This window comes from Opisthocomus hoazin, chromosome 9 (assembly GCF_030867145.1).
Source record: "Opisthocomus hoazin isolate bOpiHoa1 chromosome 9, bOpiHoa1.hap1, whole genome shotgun sequence".
Lineage (NCBI taxonomy): Eukaryota > Metazoa > Chordata > Aves > Opisthocomiformes > Opisthocomidae > Opisthocomus > Opisthocomus hoazin.
In genome coordinates, this window is record NC_134422.1 from 19904097 (window position 1) to 19927899 (window position 23803).

General features: G+C 41.5%; 1 protein-coding gene across 10 annotated transcripts in view; it reads left to right on the plus strand.

The window, feature by feature from the left end:
* Positions 1–23803, plus strand: part of SLC4A10 (solute carrier family 4 member 10) — a 178331-nt gene that overhangs the window by 55379 nt on the left and 99149 nt on the right. For 8 of the 10 annotated variants that reach the window (XR_012764986.1, XR_012764985.1, XR_012764984.1 and 5 more), the window contains exon 2: positions 21760–21841. Coding sequence is in view for 7 of the 10 variants with exons in the window: in XM_075429856.1 (XP_075285971.1) it covers positions 21760–21841 (82 nt within the window). In the remaining 3 variants the exon portion in view is untranslated. Of the gene's footprint in view, positions 1–18722; positions 18913–21759; positions 21842–23803 lie in introns of all 10 variants that reach the window. The other 2 variants (XM_075429857.1, XM_075429858.1) reach the window with 1 other exon arrangement.

Here is a 23803-nt window from a genome sequence, read left to right on the forward strand (position 1 = left end):
TGCTTTGGCAGGGGGCTTGGACTAGATGACCCACAGAGGTCCCTTCCAGCCCCTGCCATTCTGTGATTCTGTGATACTAGAAAATAAATGTTTCAAAGAACATAAAATTATTATACATAACTCTTAATCCTTTTCTAAGTGTTGGTGCCCCTTTGGTTTTTAAGGGTGCATATTTGTGACTTTACGTATCAGAGTGACAGGGAAGGAGTGGATTTTAATTCACTTTTTTTTTTCTTTTTTTTTCTTTTCTTCTCAGGTAGATCAACTCCTAGAGCTTTAAGGTGTTAGCTGAAGTCTATGGTTCCTATATATAGCAGACCTGATTGCACCTGTATTTGGGGACCAAAAGCCCTGTGTAACTTCCTGGGATAGGTATGGTTTAAAATACGTTAGCTGGCCTCGTTCTGTTTACAGTCTTTCTACCTTGAGAAATCTTCTGCTTGAGAACAATCGTAAGTTAAGTATCAAACATATTAGCTGTGATGCTGGGCTTAGAAAAGAATAAGTAGGGTTAAAATAACAAAACAAGCTCCTTACAAAAACCCCCAAACAATCCCTCCTCAAGAACCCAGACATCTGTACATCCAAGGATGCAGAGGAACACTTAACCAGTGGTGTTATTTACTCTCTTGTGTTCTATATCTTGAGAAGAATTCAGACATCAGCATGCTGTTCTGGCTAACGATCCATAAATATGATTAAATTCCTGGGAGAATAGGGCTCAGATTAGTCCAGTTCTACATTACAAAAGATTTATTAGCGTATGTTGGCATGAACAACTAGTATAGTTACAGAGGGTACAAATATAAAATGCCTTGACCAGTACGCTTATATGGACTTGGCATGCAATGTAAGCTTCAGTGGATTAAATATTTTCCTAGTATAACTATGTCATAGGAAATCACTCTTATGAACTAGCATTTTAAATCACCATGTGATTTGTTAAAACTAAAGAATGTCAGAGAAACTATGTGTAACAGCTTCAGATGACAGAAGTTTCAGGATGTATGAAAGAGCAACAATCAGGATGCTACAGGAGTACCTCTGCTATGAGGATAGGCTGAAGGAATTGGGGCTGTTCAGCCTGGAGAAGAGAAGGCTCCAGGGTGACCTTATAGCAGCCTTCCAGTACCTGAAGGGGCCTACAGGAAGGATGGAGAGGGACTTTTCTCAAGGGTGTGTAGTGATAGGACAAGGGGGAAAGGCTGTAAACTAAAAGAGGGCAGATTTACATTAGATATTAAGAAGAAATTCTTCACCATGAGGGTGGTGAAACACTGGCACAGGTTGCCCAGAGAAGCTGTGGCTGCCACCTCCCTGGAAGTGTTCAAGGCCAGGCTGGATGGAGCTCTGAGCAACCTGATCTAGTGGAAGATGTCCCTGCTCATGGCAGGGGGGCTGGAACCAGATGATCTTTAAGGTTCCTTCCAACCCTTACCATTCTATGATTCTATGATACTGTTTCCTTCCTCTTGTTACTTTTGGTTGCTTTATTTGTGCTCGTTTGTCTGTGTGCTTTCTGATGCTTTGCATGTTCTTATATCAACCCAAGTCCAGATTACACTTCTTTTGTTAATCTCTGTCCTTTCCTTTTTCCCTTCAATTACATCTGCCTGTGGTTCAGCCTCCTCTCTGTGCCATTCCTGTCACTTTTTTCCTTCAGGTGCAAAACTTCTCACCGCTATCATTATCTGGTCTTCCTTTTATTTTCTTGGTACTTCTGGAATGTTACTGGTCTCAAAGGACCTGGAGGTTGTCTTGTTACCTCCTCCGGTTCCCACTAGACTACAGAACTTTGTTCCCGTGTTTATTAACACTGCTTCATCTATGATCCTTTCTGTGGAGACTGTTACCTCCAATAATATCCACTCTGAAAATTAGGGTGGAGGAAATTGGTACTTCTGTGCTGTTGTTCTTAAATTCTGCCTGCACCTAGCTCTTTATACTTTTTTTTTTTAAACCAATAGAATTTCCTTCTGCCTGCCTTTCTAATGTTTTTGTGGTCTGCATGCACACAACTCTACCTATTCTCATCTTTCTGTCTGACTTAGACTTACAATTTTCTTTCATCCATAATTTCTCACCCTTAAGTTTCAATATGGATAACCATCCAACTGTAGCTGCCCTGGTGCTGGTGTTTCTCATTTGAATTGTATACCATGTGCCAAATCAGCTACACACTTGAGTTCGTCTTCTCTAAGTGCTGTGTTGTCCGAGTTCCTTTTCTATGATAACTATTAACATTTTTTATTCTCTTCCTCTCTCCAAGAATGGGGCTTTGTAAAACTCCTGTTTTGTCAATCCTGATGACTTTTCTGCTTTTATTTCTTTTATTCCTCTGTACTTTCCTTTCCTCTAACAGCTAATCAGCTCCCTTTAGGCTCTATTTTTTTGTTCTTCTCATACACTTCCAAACCCTTCTGACAATTCAGGGTCCTGGCTGACTCCCAGTACTCACTTTCTCAGTTCCTAATGCCATCTGCCATTCTTCAGAGATACTGCTGACTCTGTCTGCTGAAAATCTTTTGATTCTGCTGAATTTCTGTATTTCTTAATCTCTGTGATTTTTGTCATCTATTATGAGTATCTTTGCTTGCAGTTTTGCATGTTCTGTATTTTTTTTTATTAATCATACAGCCCTCCATTCACCTTATCTATTCTCCCGTTTATGTGAACTTCTTAAAACTAACCAACCAAGGTGAAAAATCAAGCTTCCTCCTCATTTATGGGAACGGACATTAAGATTTTGTTTTGTAGTCTTTGAACCTGTTCCAATGAACCTATCCCTGTTCCTATGCACCTTCTGACCTTCTGCTGTTCTTTTTTTTTCATTTCTGTTTCTCTTCTTGAATTCCTTCCCGTACACAAGAAATATGTCCGAGTCTCTGCATATGAAAAACAGCCAACACAAAACAACCCTCAGCTTCAGAAGTTTCTGTTCACCAGATTAATGTCCTATCCCTAGACCTCATTCATCTCCCAACCCCCGTAGTATGCTTTGTACAAATGTCTTCATTTCTTGTCTCCTAATGCCTTTGTAGAACTGCTCACTTCTGGTTTCTGTCTTTTGCGCTGAAATTTATCTCACTAATGTTCCACTTGACTTCTTCCTGGAGGAATTCCAGGCTGGTCCTTTGTTCTCCTCCACTCCATCTGTCTTCTCTCTGTGTTGCTATGTTATAGTCTTCACTAAATTTTGTTGTTCTTAGACTTTTGACATTTTGTCCTTGTTCATTCTCTCTTTTCAGACTCAGTTTCTTATGTGTGGGTCTTCCTGTCCCCTTGTTCCTCTTCCTCTTTCTCTTTCTGTATGTAGGTGTGTGTTTAGATCACTCAGGAATCCATACTCAGCCTTTGCGTCCTTCTCCACGCCTTACTTCAGATAACGTAGCCATACGCATAACCTTTATGAAGGCATCCCTACTGTATTTTTTTAGTGGTCTCCCCCACACTCCGTTTACCTATCTCACAAAATTTTCTTGGTCTTCAGTGGTCACCTGAATATAATCTTGTCAGAAACAGTTGCTGGGTTTTCTTTTCTTTCGTAATGTGCTCTTCTTGCTCTATGCAGCTCTGAGGCCTGACGGTTCCGATTTGTCCACGTAGCCAGAAATCAGACTGAAGGCCTGATCATCTCAACACCATGACTGTTACGATCTCATCTGCCTGTCTGACATTAATACTTACAGCTTTGCTTCACTTCACTGGTGTTAATATAATCTTTGCTTATCACTCTGCCTACATCACTTGCTTTTTAAAGTCTATTTACTCATCTTCTTAAATACAAAGTTCTAGTCTTCTTTTAAAAGCTTTACAACTTGCCTTCTCCTTTCCCTTCCGAGAGAGGTTTTACCACAAAGTAGAATTTTATGTTTGCACTACTGGCAGTATCAGTTTTGATTTCCCAATTGCTATTCATCTTACAGTTCTTAGTGCACTTTCTCTCACTGTGCCCAATCTTTGTTGAAGCTCCTCCTCAAAACTCCTATAGTCTATAAAGTTAAGTATAACCTGTTAATGACTGGGCAAGTGTGTTAGTTGTGTGCATCTGATTACACTTAGGCTGCAAATCATTCTTAACCTGATGCTATTTATTGCTTGTATACCTACAAGCTATAACATGTCTTTTAAATATTTGTAACTATTTCAATGGTCATATAGAAGTAATTTATCTGAATTATTGACTATCACGTCATGCGTATATTTGCAGTGTGTGTGTCAGTTGAGCCCACAGACACTAGTTTTCTTTCTCCACACATGCATACACATACATATTGAATAATACTGCTAGTTAAAGAAAAGATAGGCATAACTTGCAGGTATAAGGAAGGATGCTTATAAGACCAAATACAGATCAGCAGTTTATTATTATTTGTTTAGTACCTACATTGAGATCATGCCAGAAGAGGAGGAGTCTATTGCACGAAGCCTGGTACTAACTTGTAGTAAAGAAAGACTCATCCATGTAGCTTGCGGTATCGAGTTTAAATGATAAGAATTTTCTTTTTTGTGTTCACCACAAAATCCATTCTTTAATAACAGAAGGTGGTGTTGTCATGTCAAGGAAGGATATGGAGAGCATCTGCTGGATATTACTTTTTATCATTGTGCTTGTAATCATTTTCACTTTAGAGCAGTATAGTGAAATACAAGTGCTGATATGTAATTCAAAAATTTAATTACTTGTGTTGTGCCAGTAAAACTTCATATCTAGTAACTTCTGCCATTTTCCAAAATACTGAACACTGGGGACGTGTAGATCTAGGAGATGGAGTTTGAAAGGTGAAATTTAATGTGATACCACTTATCTAGTAAATACATAAACAGGTAAATACTATGCCTGTGAGAAGGGATGAAAAAAAATTTTGCTTTGGATAAGTTTCCCTACTAACACAGGAATGCAATTCTGGCAACCTGTCTATTTCAAATATAGCTGCTAGAACCAAAAAGACTCCCAGATTACTGAAGTAGGCAATAGTTAAATATGCTTCAAAGCTCTGATGGAGATCGTTATATTCTCCCTTGCTGTTCTCTATGGCTGCATATGGGTCTATCAATTTAGTGGCATTAAGAAAACTGATAATGAAAATAATGCTCTTTTCTAACAACAAAATCCTGACATACAGAAGCACTGACAAAACATGTATAAACTTGTAATGTGGTGTTCACGTTTACTTTCTACTTTATAGTAATATTTGCCCCTTTTTGCAGAAAGTTACGTCTGTAATTTCAATATAAAGCACACTGTTAAAGTCATATAAGTTGTTTCTAACTTCTGGCTTTTTTTTCTGTCGTATCTGCACTAGTCTAGAACAACAAGATCATGCAAGTGATGATGTTTAAAACTTCCAGATTACAGCAGACAAGCAATTTGTACAAGTCTAATTCTTAGATCTCAGAGATAGGAAGACCAGTTGAACTGTTTATAATGCATATTTACCTTTGATTCTTTGGCAGCAGAACTCAAATTCCTGAATGTATATCTTATGTGCTTGTGCTGTCTAGACTTTTAAACTCTACAAATCTCTCGTTATCTAGTCCACTGTCATGATGGCTTTCCCAATGTGTTTTGAGTGAATATTTAATATGAAAATTCTCTTTACAGTCCAGTATTTCATTCCCTGGGCAGAAATGATGCACAAGTAACTTCAAACTTGATATCTGAAATCTGTTTATTTGCCCTGTTATTTCTCAGAACATGTTATCAGTTTCATAATCTCACTTTTCTGCCTTCCTTACACCTCCCCCTCCGCTGCTTCCCTGTTTACTGCTTTTCTTAATCTCTATGTGAATGAATTAGACTATGCGAACTTTCATATAGCAGATCATACTCCCTGGTCACCATGGCTTACTGATGACCTGAGACAGATACAGAGTGAGAGCACAGAAAATCAGAATGTCATTGTCTAGTTATGAGATGGAGAGTTTTTCTTGTCTTATGCTGTGACTGTATAGATAGTCCAGAAGATTTCTTCATTTCCATTAGGGTAACTGTTCATTTGCATGTAGCAGAACATTTCTGGGTGATACAAATCTGTAATTGATGTGATTGAAGAACACAGTTGCCTTGATGACAGAATCTCTCATGACAACAAAATCATGTAGATCAACCTAAATCTTTGGAGATGAGAAGTACTGGGTCATCGGTTCTGGATTTTCTGCTGTAATTACCCCCTAAAAATACAAATGATTTGGGAACTCTCCAGACTAAACCCTACTTTTGAATTTATACCAAGAAAGACCTGTCAATTGTCTTCAGGAAACTTATTTACAAGTTTCAGTTTAAAAAAAAAGAAACCAAACATGATCTTCATCGTGCTTCTGGAGGATAATAGATCATGTAGAGGAGGTGGATTGAGAACTGGCTGAATGGCAGAACTCAGAGGGTTGTCATCAGCGGCGCTGAGTCTAGTTGGAGGCTGGTAACTAGTGGTGTCCCCCAGGGGTTAGTACTGGGCCCAGTCTTGTTTAACTTCTTCATCAATGACCTGGATGAAGAGTTAGAATGTACCCTCAGCAAGTTTGCTGATGACACCAAACTGGGAGGAGTGGTGGATACACCAGAAGGCTGTGCTGCCATTCAGCGTGACCTGGACAGGCTGGAAAGTTGGGCAGAGAGGAACCTGATGAGGTTCAACAAAGGCAAATGCAGGGTCCTGCACCTGGGGAGGAACAACCCCATGCATCAGTACAGGCTTGGGGTGGACCTGCTGGAGAGCAGCTCTGCGGAGAGGGACCTGGGTGTCCTGGTGGACGACAGGTTAACCATGAGCCAGCAGTGTGCCCTGGCTGCCAAGAAGGCCAATGGGATCCTGGGGTGCATCAAGAAGAGTGTGGCCAGCAGGTCGAGGGAGGTTCTCCTTCCCCTCTACACTGCCCTAGTGAGGCCCCATCTGGAGTACTGCATCCAGTTCTGGGCTCCCCAGTTCAAGAAAGATGAAGAGCTACTGGAAAGAGTCCAGCGGAGGGCTACGAGGATGATGAGGGGACTGGAGCATCTCTCCTATGAGGAGAGGCTGAGGGAGCTTGGCTTGTTCAGCCAGAAGAAGAGAAGACTGTGAGGGGACCTAGTAAATGTTTATAAATATCTTAAGGGTGGTTGTCAGGAGGATGGGGCCAGACTCTTTTCAGTGGTGCCCAGCAACAGGACAAGGGGCAATGGGCACAAACTGAAGTACAGGAAGTTCCATCTGAACATGAGGAAGAACAACTTCCCCCTGAGAGTGACGGAGCCCTGGCACAGGTTGCCCAGGGAGGTTGTGGATTCTCCTTCTCTGGAGATATTCAAGACCCGCCTGGACAAGGTCCTCTACAACCTACTGTAGGTGACCCTGCTTTGGCAGGAGGGTTGGACTAGATGACCCACAGAGGTCCCTTCCAACCCCTTACCATTCTGTGATTCTGTGATATAGAAGACAACTGTGGACTGCAAGGAATCTGAGTGAATCTTTGAGCACATGACAGAAGATTGTGTGGTATTCAAAGTTAATTTTTTCCTGACAATGGATGACAAAAGGGCCATACTACTTTTTAACACTTCAGTTAGATTTGGTTCAGTCAGGCTACCTTCACTGCTAATAGAGCAATATTACTAGTGTTGGCAAACTTATTTGGAAGGTTAGCGATGAGTTTGACTGTGCACGAATGATCACAGTCAGACTAGGAGTCCATCTAGTTTACTGTCCTGTCTCTCCAGATAGTCATAGAATCACAGAATCATAGAAAGTTTTGGGTCGGAAGAGACCCCTAAAGGTCATCTAGTCCAACCCCCCTGCAGAGAGCAGGGACACCGCTAACTAGATCAGGTTGCTCAGAGCCCTGTCCAACCTGGTCTTGAATGTTTCCAGGAATGGGGCCTCCACTACCTCTCTGGGCAACCCGTTCCAGTGTTTCACCACCATCATTGTAAAGAATTTCTTCCTTATATCCAGCCTAAACCTACCCTGTTTTAGTTTAAAACCATTACCGCTTGTCCTGTCACTGCTGTCTCTACTAAAAAGATTGTCCCCATCTTTCCTATAGGCTCCCTTTAAGTACTGAAAGGCTGCAATCAGGTCTCCCCGCAGCCTTCTCTTCTCCAGGCTGAACAAGCCCAACTCTCTCAGCCTGTCCTCATAGGAGAGGTGCTCCAGCCCTCGGATCATTTTTGTAGCCCTCCTTTGGACCCGCTCCAACAGTTCCATGTCCTTCTTGTGCTGAGGGCTCCAGAGCTGAACGTGGTACTCCAGGTGAGGTCTCACCAGAGCAGAGTAGAGGGGCAGAATCACCTCTCTCGACCTGCTGGCCACGCTTCTCTTGATGCAGCCCAGGACACGGTTGGCCCTCTGGGCTGCCAGCGCACATTGCCGGCTCATGTCCAGCCTTTTGTCTATCAGTACCCCCAAGTCCCTCTCAGCAGGGCTGCTCTCGATCCTTTCATCCCCCAGCCTGTATTGATAGCGGGGATTACCCCGATCCAGGTGTAGGACCTTGCACTTGGCCTTGTTGAACCTCATGAGGTTCACACAGGCCCACCTCTCCAGCTTGTCCAGGTTCCTCTGGATGGCATCCCGTCCTTCTGGTGTCTCAACCGTACCACTCAGCTTGGTGTCATCTGCAAACTTGCTGAGGGTACACTCGATGTCACTGTCCATGTCATTGATAAATATATTGAACAGCACCGGTCCCAGTACGGACCCCTGAGGGACTCCACTCATCACTGGTCTCCATCTGGACATTGAGCCGTTGACCACTACCCTTTGGCTGCGACCATCCAACCAATTCCTTATCCACCGAACGGTCCACCCATCAAATCCATGGCTCTCCAATTTAGAGAGAAGGATGTTGTGGGGGACCGTGTCAAAGGCTTTACAAAAATCCAGATAGATGACATCCATAGGTTTTCCCTTGTCCACCGTTGTTGTTACACCATCATAGAAAGCCACTAGGTTGGTGAGGCAGGACTTGCCCTTGGTGAAGCCATGCTGGCTGTCTCGAATCACCTCCCTGGCCTCCATGTGCCTTAGCATATCTTCTAGGAGGATCTGTTCCATGATCTTCCCAGGCACAGAGGTGAGGCTGACAGGTCGGTAGTTCCCAGGGTCTCCCTTTCTACCCTTTTTGAAAAGGGGCACAATGTTTCCCTTTTTCCAGTCACTGGGGACTTCCCCTGACTGCCATGACTTTTCAAATATCATGGAGAGTGGCTTGGCAACTACGTCAGCCAGTTCCCTCAGGACTCTGGGATGCATCTCATCAGGTCCCATGGACTTCTGTACGTTTAGGTTCCTCAGGAGGTCCTAAACCTGGTCTTCACTTACAGCTGGAGGGATTTTACCCTCCTGGACACCTTCATGCCATCCATCGACTCGGGAGGGATGAGGAGAGAGGTTGCCAGTGAAGACCGAGGCAAAAAAGTTGTTGAGTACCTCAGCTTTCTCCTCATCTGCTGTTACCAGTTTGCCGGTCTTGCTCATGAGCGGGGGTACGCTTTCTTTGACCATCTTTTTCCAGCTGACATACCTGTAGAAGCCCTTCTTGTTATTTTTCGCATCCCTTGCCAAGTTCAGCTCCAGCTGTGCCTCGGCCTTCCTGACCCCATCCCTACACAACCGGGCAGCTTCCCTATACTCTTCCCAGGAAGCCAGTCCCTGCTTCCACTGCCTGTGCAGATCCCTCTTCTTCCTTAGTTTGACCAACATCTCTTGTCTCAGCCATGCCGGTCTCTCCCCTTCTCTGCCTGACTTCTTATACTTGGGGATCAAGAGCTCTTGCACTCTGTGGAATACATCCTTAAAGACCTGCCAGCTCTGTTCTGTTCCCCTGTCCCTGAGGACCGTTTCCCTGGGAGTCCTTCTGACTATGTCCTTGAAGAGCTGGAAATTTGCCCTCCTAAAATTTAGGGTCCTGACTATGCTCTTCGTTATTCCCATTTCCCTCAGCAGCATTAGTTCCACCAGCGTGTGGTCACTGCAGCCCAGACTTCCTCCGATCTTGACATCCCCAACGAGCTCGCTCACATTGGTGACCACCAGGTCTAGTATCGCATCCCCTCGGGTAGGGGTGCTTATTACCTGGCTTAAGAAGTTGTCCTCAATGCATTCTAGGAACCTGCTGGATTGCCTACAGCTTGCCGTGTTGCTTTTCCAGCAGATGTCGGGGTGGTTGAAGTCCCCAAGTAGGACGAGAACCTTCGAGCGCAAAACCTCCTGGAGTTGGAGGAAGAACGCTTCGTCTGTCAGCTCCTCTTGATCTGGCGGCCTGTAGTAGACACCAACCACTGGGTTCCCTTTGTTGCCTCTCTCTCTGATTCTTACCCATAAGCTTTTGACCTGCTCGTGGTTATTCTTCAGGGACAGCTCTTCACTCTGTAATGTTTTCTTGATGTAAAGGGCAATGCCCCCGCCCCTCCTTCCTCGCCTGTCCCTTCTGAACAGCCTGTAGCCATCAAGAGCTACATTCCAGTCGTGGGATTCATCCCACCAAGTTTCCGTGATGGCAATCAGGTCATAGCTTTCCAGCAGCACGATTGCTTCCAACTCCTCCTGTTTATTTCCCATGCTGCATGTGTTTGTATAGAGGTATTTCATCTGAGCTGTCGGCCTCGTTACCTTCATAGCAGAGCACCCCTTTTTACCCTTGAGGTGTTTCATGGGTATTTTCTTGTTGGCACCTGATACCTCAGGCGCCTCCACCTCCCTTCCGCAAGACTTCCACATTGCTGCAGTGTCCCTTGCGTGCTGCTGGGCAACGGGTTGAGGGCTCCTACTAGCCCCCCATCCCTCTAGCCATTGTGTATCATCCCCTAGCCTGTCACTGGCAAGCCTGATAGGTTCCCCTTCCCCCTTCACCTCTAGTTTAAAGCCCTATCAATGAGCCCCGCGAGCTCCTGGGCAAAGATCCTCTTCCCCCTTTGAGAAAGCTGGCTCCCATTCAATGCCAGCAAGCTTGGTGCTGTGTATGTCGTCCCATGGTCAAAGAACCCAAAGTTGTGGCGGTGACACCAGTCACGGAGCCATGTGTTGATAGACTGAGTCTGCCTATGTCGCTCAACGTCTCTGCCCACCAGTGGAAGGAGCGATGAAAAGATAACCTGTGCTCCAGATTCCTTTACTAATCGTCCTAGGGCTTTGAATTCTTTTTTAATTACCCTAGGGCTACTTACTGCAACTTCGTCCGCACCCATGTGGAAGAGCAGCAGAGGATAATAGTCTGAGGGTCGGACCAGTCTAGGAAGTTTCCTAGCGATGTCTTTGACCCGTGCTCCCGGGAGGCAACAGACTTCCCTGAGAGTACTAATTGGACTCTCCTAAGTCTCAACAATTTTCAGCCCTTCTTCAGTGACAGTCAGTCTGCCTAAATCTTGCTTATCCTGTGGAAGTGCCCATCTCTTTGCATTGACTATTAGAAAAGTTGACGGTGGTGCTGTCTATAGTTAAGACAACTTCAGTTAGGTGCCAAAAGTTATATGTAATTAATCTGAGTTTAGAATATTTCTGTCCTGGAACATCCTCCCTGCTGCTTTTACTAATGCTTGGATTGTGCTCATAGAGAGTTTGTCAAATACAACTGAAAATTGTGGATAGGTCTGAGAAACAGAAGAATCACTGAACATTGTATCGAGGTTTCTGAGGGGGGGGGTTGTTGTTAATCGTGCTGGCTTGTGATGTCAAAAAAAAAAGGGTGATGTTTTGAACTATGGTTGGCATACATTTGTATGTAAAAGATGCATCATTTTTGTGACTGTAAAGGAAGAGAAAAAGTCCTGTCTCCTGTGTTGCAGCTGCTATTAAAACAGGTTCTGATAAGTTGGTCGTGACCTGTTTTCTTCTTTGCACTTGCTACTTCCACATGAGTAGCTGCTGCAAGAAGACTGCCTGCTGTAATTCTTCTCCCTGACCCTATTTCTAGGTAAAGAAATCTGAAAACGTAATTTTTTCTGAGGCAGAAAGCAGGTCCTTTGAGATGGGAACTGTATCCAACTTAAACCCTAATATATCTTACTGCTGATTAAGAAACTAGCAATTGACATAATTTACTTTTTTCCATTTGCTGCCCAGCAGCTAATAATCTACTACATAGTGGGCTAAATTCAGCATGTTTAACTTCTAACTACACCTAAATAGTGCTGTTATCCTGGGCCTATCCTCACCTGGCACTGGGCCAAGGGAGAGCCCAGACAAGCTAAAAGTAAGTCTCTGTCCTGGGTTCTGCTGGGATAGGGTTAATTCTCACAAGAAGCTGATTGGGCTGATGGCATGCTCAGTATTTAAGTGAGGAGCTGGCTGAAGGAGAGGCTTTTGCTACTCAGGAGCAAGCTGAGTGTCAGGTGGTGAGAACACTGCATGTTGTATGTGCTTTTTATCAGTATTAGTGATTGTTGTTTTCTTCTCCCTTCGCCATTCTGTTAAACTGTTCTCATCCCAACCTACGAGTTTTTGCCGTTTTTCCTTCTGATTCTCCTTCCCATCCCACTGGGGAGGGGGAAGAAGTGAGAGAGTAACTGCGTAGTTCTTTTGTTGCAAATTGAGGCCAAGCCACAACAGTCACGCTTGGACTTCGAATAAAGTCTGCACATTCAACTTCATGCTGTTGGACTTCTCCATAATAGTTGACATAGCCATTGCTATGAAGCGAGAAAAGAGGATTTCAGATGACAGGGCTGCACTAGCATGACATAAGACATTCAAATAATAACCACAGAGGAAAAAATAACCATGCCTCAACTTGGTATCTGTGGTGTTCTCGCCTCCATAACTTTTTAAAGTATTGGACAGTGTAGTAAAGTAAAAATATGAAGAAAAGGGAATAAAATCTCGGTCATACAGATGTGACCCAACTTCTATATCCCTTAACTGACATCAAGGAACACTTTTATTTATTCAGAGCTGGCTGAGTTTAGCAGCTGAATAAAGATTAGTTTACAAATCCAGCAGATGTGATAAGACAGGAAGGAAGGGGAGAAGTTATGAGAATCTTAACATGACTGAAAATGTTCACAGGAACACAATAACCTAAGTGCCTTGTTTTGTAACATTTGGTACGGCATTCATGTCATTTAGGCATTCCTGATAATTTTACTCTGAGGCATACAAGACACGTCAAGCACAGGTGCAATTAAATGCCTGTACTTTCATCAGATACCAGAATCCAGCATGAATTTAGCAGTTCATTATTTTAGCCAATGCTTCAACAGGTTTATCAAGCCTTTTGAGTGGGAACCTGTTTCCTCCCCGCCTATTTTGTTGCTGCAGCCATTATCAAATCCATGCTGCAGCATGGATTTGACAGATGGAGTACTCTGTGGATAAGGAAATGGCTGGACGGTCACACTCAAAGAGCTGCAGTCAATGGCTCAATGTCCAAGTGGAGACCAATGATGAGTGGCATTCCTCAGGGGTCGGTATTGGACTGGTGCTGTTAAACATCTTTGTCGGTGACATGGACAGCGTGATTGAGTGCACCCTCGGCAAGCTTGCCCATGACACTGTGTGGTGCACTCGACATGCTGGAGGGAAGGGGTGCCATCCAGAGGGACCTTGACAGGCTTGAGAGGTGGGCCCATGCAAACCTGATGAAGTTCAGCCAGGCCAAATGCAAGGTCCTGCACATGGGTTGGGGCAATCTAAAGCACAAATACAGGCTGGGTGGAGAATGGATTGAGAGCAGCCCTAAGCAGAAGGACTTGAGGGTGTTCATTGACAAGAATCATAGCATCATTAAGGTTGGAAAAGACCTCTAAGATCATCAGGTCCAACCATCAACCCACCATCACCACGCCTACTAAGAAGATGCTCAACGTGACCCGGCAGTGTGTGCTCGCAGCCCAGAAGACCAACTGTATCCTGGGCTGCATCAAAAGCAACATAGCCAGCAGCTTGAGGGAGGTGATTCTACCCCTCTGCTCTGCCCTGGTGAGACCCCACCTGGAGTCCTGTGTCCAGCTCTGGAGCCCTCAGCACAGGAAAGACGTGGACCTGTTGGAGTGGGTCCATAGGAGGGCCACAGAAATGATCAGAGGGATGGAACACCTCTCCTCTGAGGGAAGGCTGAGATAGCTGGGGCTGTTCAGCCTAGAGAAGAGAAGGCTGCAGGGACATCTTATTGTGGCCTTTCAGTACCTGAAGGGGGCCTACAAGAAAGCTGGAGAGGGACTTTTTACAAGGGCATGTAGTGGTAGGACAAGGGGGAATGGCTGTAAACTGAAAGAGAGTAGATTTAGACTAGATATAAGAACAAAATTCTTTACAGTGAGGGTGGTGAGGCGCTGGAACAGGTTGCCCCGAAAAGCTGTGGCTGCCCCCTCCTGGGAAGTGTTCAAGGCTGGGTTGGATGGGGCTTTGAACAACCTGGCCTAGTGGAAGGTGTCCCTGCCCTTGGCAGAGGGGTTGGAACTACATGATCCATAAGGTCCCTTCCAACCCAAACCATTCTGTGATTCTGTTGGTACAACAGAGTCCTTTTCTGGTGGGAGAGTACAGACAGAGAAAATGGGTATCTAGCTACTGCAACAAATTAAGTTACTATTTTGCCTTCATTTTTGGTTTTATGTTCTTTAAATAGAAATCTTGTCTTTAGTTGGATAGGTGTATGAAGAACAGATAAAGTAACATATCTGCCTTGCAAATGTAAGAAATATATTGTTTCTACTTAATATGGCTATCCTAAGAAAGAAGATTCCTTATCAAATGAGAAGGAAATATTTTAGTGATTATGCATTCTCTAATGTGTCAGTTCATGGTGGCTGTATTGTGCATAACAGTGTATAACCAGCACAGGTTGCTTCAGTGTAGAGAAACGCAGGAATTACATGTGTTAGTGAGTATTTACTTGGCTGTAAAACTGCTTTGTTTTATTTGTGTGTGCATTTTCTGCTTATGTTTCATCTCATTAAATTTATAGCAATAGTATGAGATTAGATTCAATGTCTGCAATGATTATCTATGTTTATATGTAACAGGAATTGTATTATTACGTTAAACGTGTGCTCAGTCTGAGGTCAGTAGCAAGTCAGTTCTTTGGAGCCAGTGCTGATTAGTGCAATTTTTAGCAGCATTGCAGAAGATTGTATTTAATTATTGAGTCACGCTAAACGGTATCTTGGCTGTTGCTATAAAAAGAGAGAAGAGGGAAAAAGAGACAGAGAAGGATGCTTTTATCCATATGACATGCAGCCCTGGGAAAGATGCAAATCTGGAATAAAAACTAATTGCTTTCTACTTTGTTGTGGAGCCTGAACTGTGTGGAGTAGCGCTGACCAAAAGGAATATGTGCTTTCTGTTAACTAGTAGTGATTACTGCAGAGAGCTGCCACAAAAAACAGTACAATTAAAGGGACACTTTTAAAAATAATTGTTCAGACCTTACAGAACAGACCTTATCGCATTATAAATGTGTTTTAATGGATCCTCCTTGATAGGTGGATAGAAGGCGAAAAGGATGATACAGTGTAGCTGGTGGAATGGAAAAGCAATTATATTTCATCAGAACAATAAAATCCACTGTAATTTCCACCTTAAAAGATTGCTAAATATGATTATATGTAATATAAGCAATTAAACACAGTAATATTCAAAAAGGTTTGAGATTTTTTTTTCCCTGTGTTTGTCTTTGGAAATAAGAGAATTGTAGCGTCAAAATTGTGGGCATACACATTGTGCATTATATCAGTTTTGTGTGACTGTGTCTGCTCAAGGACAATTTAAAGGACAAGACTGAATATGGCAGTCGCCAATGATTTCCTTCCTGCAACAGGGAGGCATCCATCTACATGTAACAGCTTTTAGCCGTTTAGGTTAACTATCTTTACAAGATATTTCCAGTATGCTCTTGGCAGCTCCTGAGCTCAAATAACTCACTTTTCTGTGTCTTTAATAATGCCATCTTTATGAAATGTCAAGCTGAACTTAAACAAAATGATCTTAAAAATACATATGTCATGTAATGGATCTGTGAAATAAACATAACACAAAGCGATAATGCTGGAATATCTTCAGACTGAGAAGGCGATCATGGTGTGTATATGATGTCTGGATAAATGTTTAGAATTTTATTATAGACTGATTAAAAAGGTGAATACACAAGGTTTATACCACTAACTTTGTGATAAAATATATAAGCTGAAATGAATATTAGATATATATCTTTTAAGTATATGTAATTATTGATAATATAAAATAACTAAAATAATTTTGTATTATATCTTTCTGTTTTTTATAGGAATGCAGTATTTAATGTTTTATGCTGATAGGCATTCCGTAGTTCCAGATGGTATTTGAGAATTATGTAGGTTGTCTAATCATCAATAAGTGGCTTATATGAAAAAGTAATTAATGCCATAATTATTTTCCTTATGACTCAGCAGGTGTGTCATCTGCATAATTTCTAGTGTGGAAAAAGTCAAAATGGCTTCTGCTCTGCTATATATTTTGCAGAAAGGAAGTTGCTGAAAAAGGATTCTTTTTGGCTATGTTGTGATTTGTGCTGTGGGTGTATGAAGAAAGTAATTAAAATAGAAAGAATTTTACCTGAAGGTTTAAAAATGCTGAAGAATTTTTTGGAATATTAATACTCTTTGTAGCTGATTTTTGCATTGCATTTCAAAGAAAAGCAGTCATCCAGTTTATTGAAAACACTAACCAGATATCAGAGACAGAAAATAAAAGTAGCCAAGTATGAAGAAAATTGGATAGAAAGGTGGATTAAGAGAAGAAATAGTTTCTGGTTTTCTGTGCAAAATGAAAATTTTAGTGTTGCCTATTTTGACTTGTCTGTTCACAATATATTAGTACCAAATAGCTTACCAGTGGAGCAGAGTACCTACCAAGGGAAGGACAGTGAGACAAATTTATTGCAACTGTTTAATTATTTCCTATTGCACTAACAGTTTCTTGTTTCCCAATGAAACTTTATTCTTATACTATTATTTTATTTACTGTAGGGACCAGAACAGACGATCTTAATGTTTGTGCAATATTCAGGTTGCTTTTATGATATATGCAACGTTGTCTTTAAACATCATGTATTGGTTTTCCTTTTTTAGTAAATATATATAATGAATGTATAGATAACTTCAAATCTGTATATGGTCACCTAGACTTTAATCTAACTTCTTGTCATCCAGAATGTGAAGAATATGTCCTAATTCCATCATCCAGAATTATACTGAAGTTGTACAGGTGTACATGTCTACGTCAGCACATACATATTTAAGTGTGTGTCATAGGCCTTTGTATGGATCCACCTTTGAAAGGAGTTACTTTCCTCTTGTTTCTACTCAATCGTCTACCACATGATGAAAGCATAGACAGTTTATAAGAGCTGTAACTAGAAACACCTGAAAACATCTGTCATAAAATGACATTTGTCAGCTTTTCTAAATGTGCAGTTTCTCTATTAATGAAATTGATCTGAGGTGTGGAAGGGCAGTGCACAGTTCTGGAGGTGACAGGTTTAAGGATCAACCTCTTAGCAACGCGTTATGAATCACAGTTAGGGCTAAAGAGGATCAGTTTGGGAAGCTTTCCAGGAGGTCATTTATCTAGCATTGGAATATCCTGAGCAATGAGCTCAGTATTGTACATGGGTGAGTACATGGATGGAAATGGCACTTTGGACATTGGTTTTCGGTTTCTGAACCGTGGGCCTTTAGATTTCTTGTAACCAATACACTTAGGAGTTCCTGGCAACAGCTACAGCCTCCCTTTATGCTCTGATAAGCAGGTTGTTGATCTAAAGGTTGAAAATCGGTATGCCTAGCAGTCATGGTGACCTTCTTCCTTCGCGACTGAATACCAAAAAGTAGAAGCCAAATGTCTTTGAAGGCGGTTTATTTCCCCAAGTTTGTTCAACTTGAAATACTTGTTTCAATGTTACAGCGTGTGGTTGCGCTGTAAAGGATGCAGAGGACAACTCTCCTGTCTGCTTTTCTATACTCACCACTGTGTTTAAACTTCTACTACAAAGAGACAAAAATAGTAACAACTGTATTTATAAGAGTGTTTCATTAAAATAGATTTTTTCTTGTGAAATGTGTGCAGCAGATGCTGCTGTTGGTGAAGCTAATTTCAGTATTCATTTGGAAAATGTAAGAGGTGAAATCCTGGACTGAGCCCTGGTCTCTAAGGACCTTGTGGTTTCCGCGTGAAAGCCTCAGCTTTTTCTTACTCTTCTATTCCAGATACGTTATTTCTTCTACTGTGTGTTGGCTGATAATTTATTGCTTTAGAGAAACAGTTTTGTGCCTACATTTTGGGTAAACCATTTTGTGATTAACTTATAAAACCATAAAATATTAACAAATATAATTAAAAAGAGAAATGTTAGATTGCTTATAAATATATGACAAGTTTATTGCACTTGGATTACAGCTTCACAGAAATGTAATTCCACTGGCTTCTGTAGCTTTGCTCCTGAATTAGGCCAAGAGAAAGCAAGCCCAGTATGTTTATTTTTATGTAAACTTTGTCCAGTTAAGTTGTCAAAGCTGTGCAGTGTAAAACTTACAAGGTGTTAATGTAGATTGGTTTGATGTCAAAAAAACATTTTATGCCTAAATGTTGAGATTTATCAATCTATTGTTTCCTGTCTCTTTACATGGGTAAGCTGCATGCTTTCCTAAATTGAATCCCTTAGCACCTCTGTACTGCTTTACAGTTCTGAAATGCTGTGTGAATATTAATTATGGGACAGAGCAGCCTGGTGAGGAAGGTAGATAAGTAAGTATTATTATCCCTATTTTACAGATGGGGAAGCTGAGGCACAGAGATTAAGTGACTTTCCCAAGGCCACACAGCAAGTCAGTGGCAGAGGCAAGATTAGCGCTCGGGGACTGCCTGGATCCCTCTCCCATGCTTTAAGCAGTAGACCACAGTGTTCACTGGACTCAGCAAGCAACTCCTTGCAATAATGGACAGTTCCAAGGACTCGTACCTGGTCAGTGTGCCCACACGGTTGTTTGCAGACTGCTGCAGTGTGTCAATATGGTTTGAATACCTCAATCCTAGCAAACTTATGCACTATGTAAAATTTCTGACCTTCATCACCTTCAAACGGGCTGAAAGGAAGAAGCGGTAGAATTCTGATGTAAATTTGGCATTGCTGTGCAAAACATTTAGTTTTCATACCCTATTCTGATCCTGCTGAAACTGATGGACAAAACTGCAGTAGATTCATGACTCTGAGGATGTTAGTGTGGAGGTTGTTGGCTGCTTGGTACATTAAAAGTCATCCAGAGCATGAATTCTATCTTCCCTGAGGACTGTCTTATGGTTACTCTTGCCTATACTTTCAAACTGTCATTTATTGGAACACTTAAATATAATAATTTCATAGTTTTCCTGACATGCTAGTAACAAGCAGAGCATTACTAACTGAAATAAAGTTTCTAGTCTCTAGTCATCATGGGAAAGTGGAGTGGATCTGCCGCTATTTTCACTTGTATTGCGATAACGCTTACCTCTAAATAAGATTAAGACCTAATTGTACTAAACTACTAGCGAGCCCTTCCTTCCCTTCTCTCTTCCTCCAAGGAGGCAGTACAGGAATCACAGAAATTACTTGTGTACTAAATGCAGTGTGACTCCTGCACTGGTAAGTGCAAGGTGGCTTTCGGACCGCTCCCTGAGAAGCCAGAGTGTACAGCGCAAGACCTCTTTAATTGGACTTTGCTTAGTTTGACAAGTGAATTGGCAACAACACAATACTCCTAATTAAGCTATTTTCCCCTGTAATGTTAATGGAATAAACCCACATCTGAGAATGAGGCAAGGCTGAGACTTGCTGTGACATTACAGGAAGAGGAGGCAGGGAAGAGGATTGCCAGAAGCTGAAAACTGAACACATGGGAAAGGAGAAGTCAAAGTGTATGAGCATATTTTGATAAATATTAATGAATTAGTTTGAATTTAGTTTCCTTAGATGATCTGTAAAGCTTTAAACTGTCCAGCAATTTAGTGTTTTCCCTATTGTAGAATTTACCCTAAAGTTTCTTCCATAAGGTCAGTATCAGGTTCAGTAAAATACCGATGGCTATGTCTTGTGCTAGAATAGCACGACTTCTGATGTGGCTGTAATAACTTGGCCTTTGGCATCCTGCCTAATCATTCACCCAGGTGCATGACATCACACCAGCATGACAAACGTGCCCAGTTGTGTGTAACTGCTTGAAGTAATGGCTTCATTTTACCTGAGCTGATCAAATAGTTTGTGTGAAATTATGCTGCCCTAGTACATCTTAGTAGGTTACTAGCTGATTCTAAAAGACAAAACAGTTTCAATAGAAGGCCTTTATTGTCAGATTTTAGTTGCATACTGTTATCTGCGGGAAGGCTCTAATAAAGACAGTGTAACGCTCTCAGTCTCTCTTTCTTTAACAGTCCAGATGCTTGGTGCTGACACATTCCCAGGATTTTTCTATGTAAGATAGCTACAGCATGACAGCTATTTTTAAAAAAGAGGAGCCTGAAACAGAAACTTAAATCCAGAATGCACAACATCCAGCTCAAGATGTGAATCTTTTTGCCTGGGGCATCTGCTCTTTGAGGAGGGATGCTCATGTAGCTTCGTTTCTTGTACTATTCTATTGCATTCTATATGTAGATATATATTTAGCAGGTAATGCTAGAATTCAAGTCCCCTTTCTTCAGACTTCCATTAAGATACCAATTTTATATGTTGAAATCAAGCAGTTATAGATCTATTATCACTTACTAAACCCCTTCCACTAACGACAAGTAAATATATATTAATGATATAGTAACTGATGTTTTTGTATATTTCAGCCTTTTACTTTCATCGTTATTTACTGGAAACCACTATAAATCATCTTGTGAAATATAGACTGTATTTAACAACTGTTTTTTTACAGTTGGTGGTGTCAAACTCATAGTGAAGCCAATATTTGTTTTAGCACAGCGTCCAGTACTCTGTTGCAGAACTCCCAAAACATTTCTCTACTTAGGGAAATGTGATTTTTTTTTTTTTTTTCATGCAAAAGTGACCAAAATCACTAACTTTTGTGCTCAGGCTAAAAAAGCTACAGTACACTAATTTATCACATAGTACATTTACAGTGCAGTAGAGAATACAGTTAAAATGCATGTATGACTACAGTGTGAAGTTGAACATGAAATATATTCTTCTGAGGAATAGCTTTTCTGTGTTCTGCTAGTAGTGTGTGCTGTCTGCCTTTGTTGTAATTACAGCTTGTGTTTCTAAAGAAAAGAAGTTTTGCAATTCACTAGTAAGTCAAGCCAGTTGTTTCCATGATATTAAAGTTTGCTTTCTTATCATATTGTCAATGAGTATGATTCTCTAGGTTTGCTGAAGTATAAGGAGTGTTAGTACTAATAATTTGGGAATTCTGCCTATAGCTCAGAATCCTGGTCTAAAGACAAAAATACATGTGCAATCCCTTTCTTTGAGAGTACAAGAATAAAGCTGCCTCAACCAGACGTCTCTTATCTCATGTCTTTCATTATCCTATTGACTGGTGTTTTTCTTGCTTCCCAGTAACCAGTGTTTACTCATCATCTTGCAGGTTTTAACAGGAGAACTTCTTCATGTCAAAGTTATCTGTAATCACGCCTCAATAAAACTGATTCATAAGGAATAGATTTTAATAAGGAAAATTAAATTCTTAAAAACTTCTTTGTTCCTGAGTAGGAAAAGTAAAGAAATAAATACCAAAAGCATCTTTGTTTCATAGTAGTGTCATCATACAGTCTTGCCAATAGTTTCCATATGAGAAGCAGCTTACCTGTCCTTTTTTCTGTTTTACAGAGAAATGATGAAGAGGCTGTTGTGGATAGAGGTGGAACTCGCTCCATTCTCAAAACACATTTTGAAAAGGAAGATCTAGAAGGTGAGAGATTATTTTTCTGTGCATTATATTTTCTCTTTCTTCTGAAAGTACTGAAATGCAATTCCAATGTGTAAACTTGCTGATTTGAGGCGGGATGCAAAAGTGAACAAGAAAGTAGAATCTCATCGTTTAATTAAGAGAGAGAAGTATTACTAATTTCTCACAGTGGTGCTCAGATACAGATGATGGTGGAAGGGATTTGCTAGTTTTCAGTGATCTATAATCAAGTCCTGCGCACTGCATGTATGACTTCAGATGAGTCTTTCTACCTTTAAGTTTCCAAAAGTCTCTGGAAGAATCACATTTCAGTGTGTTTAGCGGATGCCAAACTTATTCTGGTTACTGCAGTACTTACACTCTTGTACCGAGGTGTGTGTGCCTGGCCCTATTGTAATTAATGGATGAAACTGAATTTCTGTTGCACACATAATATCCCATGCCTGAGGCTGGAACTTGCTGATTTTAATTGTTAGCTTCTTGAGGTGGGACATGAAAGGTTCTTGTCTTTGTCACAGAGAGCCGCAGGAACTAGCCAAAAAGAAATACTAGGACCTGGGGTGTATCTCAACATCCTACATCTGAAAAGTTACCTGCCTCAGGTCTAAAGAGAAGTATCTCCATCTGTGCGTGAACCTGAGGTTCTGAATGCCTACCCTTGATTACGTCACCATCAGTTTTTTTTTTTCCTTTTCTGTCTGGCTATATGAATTTTGCATTCTCTGCTGCATGATGGCCATGTTGGTGATTTCATGTGAGTGTCAACATGGTACACAGCAACTCCTTGTTACTGCACCCCTTAGCAGTGCCTCAAAAAGCAGGCATGGCTGCATTTTGAAAGGGGCCTGGCTGTGTTAGTGTGTATGAGGTAGTCTCTCACAGAAGGATGTAAAGTATCACGCAGTGTAGCATATATGAGGCAGGTAGCACCCTGCTCAGTTTGGGGCAAGTCTGAGTGCATGCAAGGTAGAGCTCAGGTAAGATGTTTCCAGGGTGACATTTAGGGTTTTGGTGTCTCCGAGGGTTAAGTGGCTGCCAGTGGATGAGGCTGGCAATGACATTTTGGGACTTAGGCATACAACCCCCTTTTTAAAATCTTGCACTTAGTCTTTCGTAGTCTTCAGTCCCTTGATCACATCGTTGGACAAAGCTAACCTATTGTATCTAGTGTCCTTAGAGAAACGTCTGAGAGAAGAATGGGGGCTCCCTGCCTTCCCTTCTCCATGATACTGACACAGAGTTTTTTGTGGGGTGAGCTTACCCAAAAAAAGTCCTTTTGCTGAGTCATTTTACTGATGATGGTAAGGTGCCATATTAAAAATTGACAACTTTCTGTAGAATGACATCTTTAAGCTCAGTCACGTGGGTAGACTCAAGTGTTAAGGCAATCAGATTTGCTGTGATGTTCCACATGTGACTACATGGAACCTAAAGCCTCATCTCAAAATTTGAACAAGTAATTTCAAAACTGTATTTAATTACTATTTTTCCCCACCGTCCTGCATGTTAGAGTTGCTCCTGTGAAATATCCATGAAAATACTCTTTCAAAAATCTGCTCCTAGGATGGTATCAATAGAAATTGGAACATGACAGTGACCCTGCCAATCTTTCCATCAATTTAAATTGTTTAGAACACTGAAAAATTCTGTAGTTAGCCAGTGAGTCTGCTTTTCTTTAAAATAACATCACACTGCTTCATAATGTTCTAAGAAAACAATTATTCAATGTAGAATCTTTCATAATACAGTTATTTTTCTCAGATAGATTTCATGTCCACTCTAAGATCGTATCAGTGTGTCTTAAAATACATAATCACTGCATACAGAAATACCAAAGGACATAAAAAGATTTTAAGAGATTGTAAATTTTAATATCCAGTTGCTGTTAATAGCATGTCCATTTGTTTCACTGCACATCTAGGCACTTTTCCATCTGGAAACTGTGGATGTGACTCGCGAACGTCA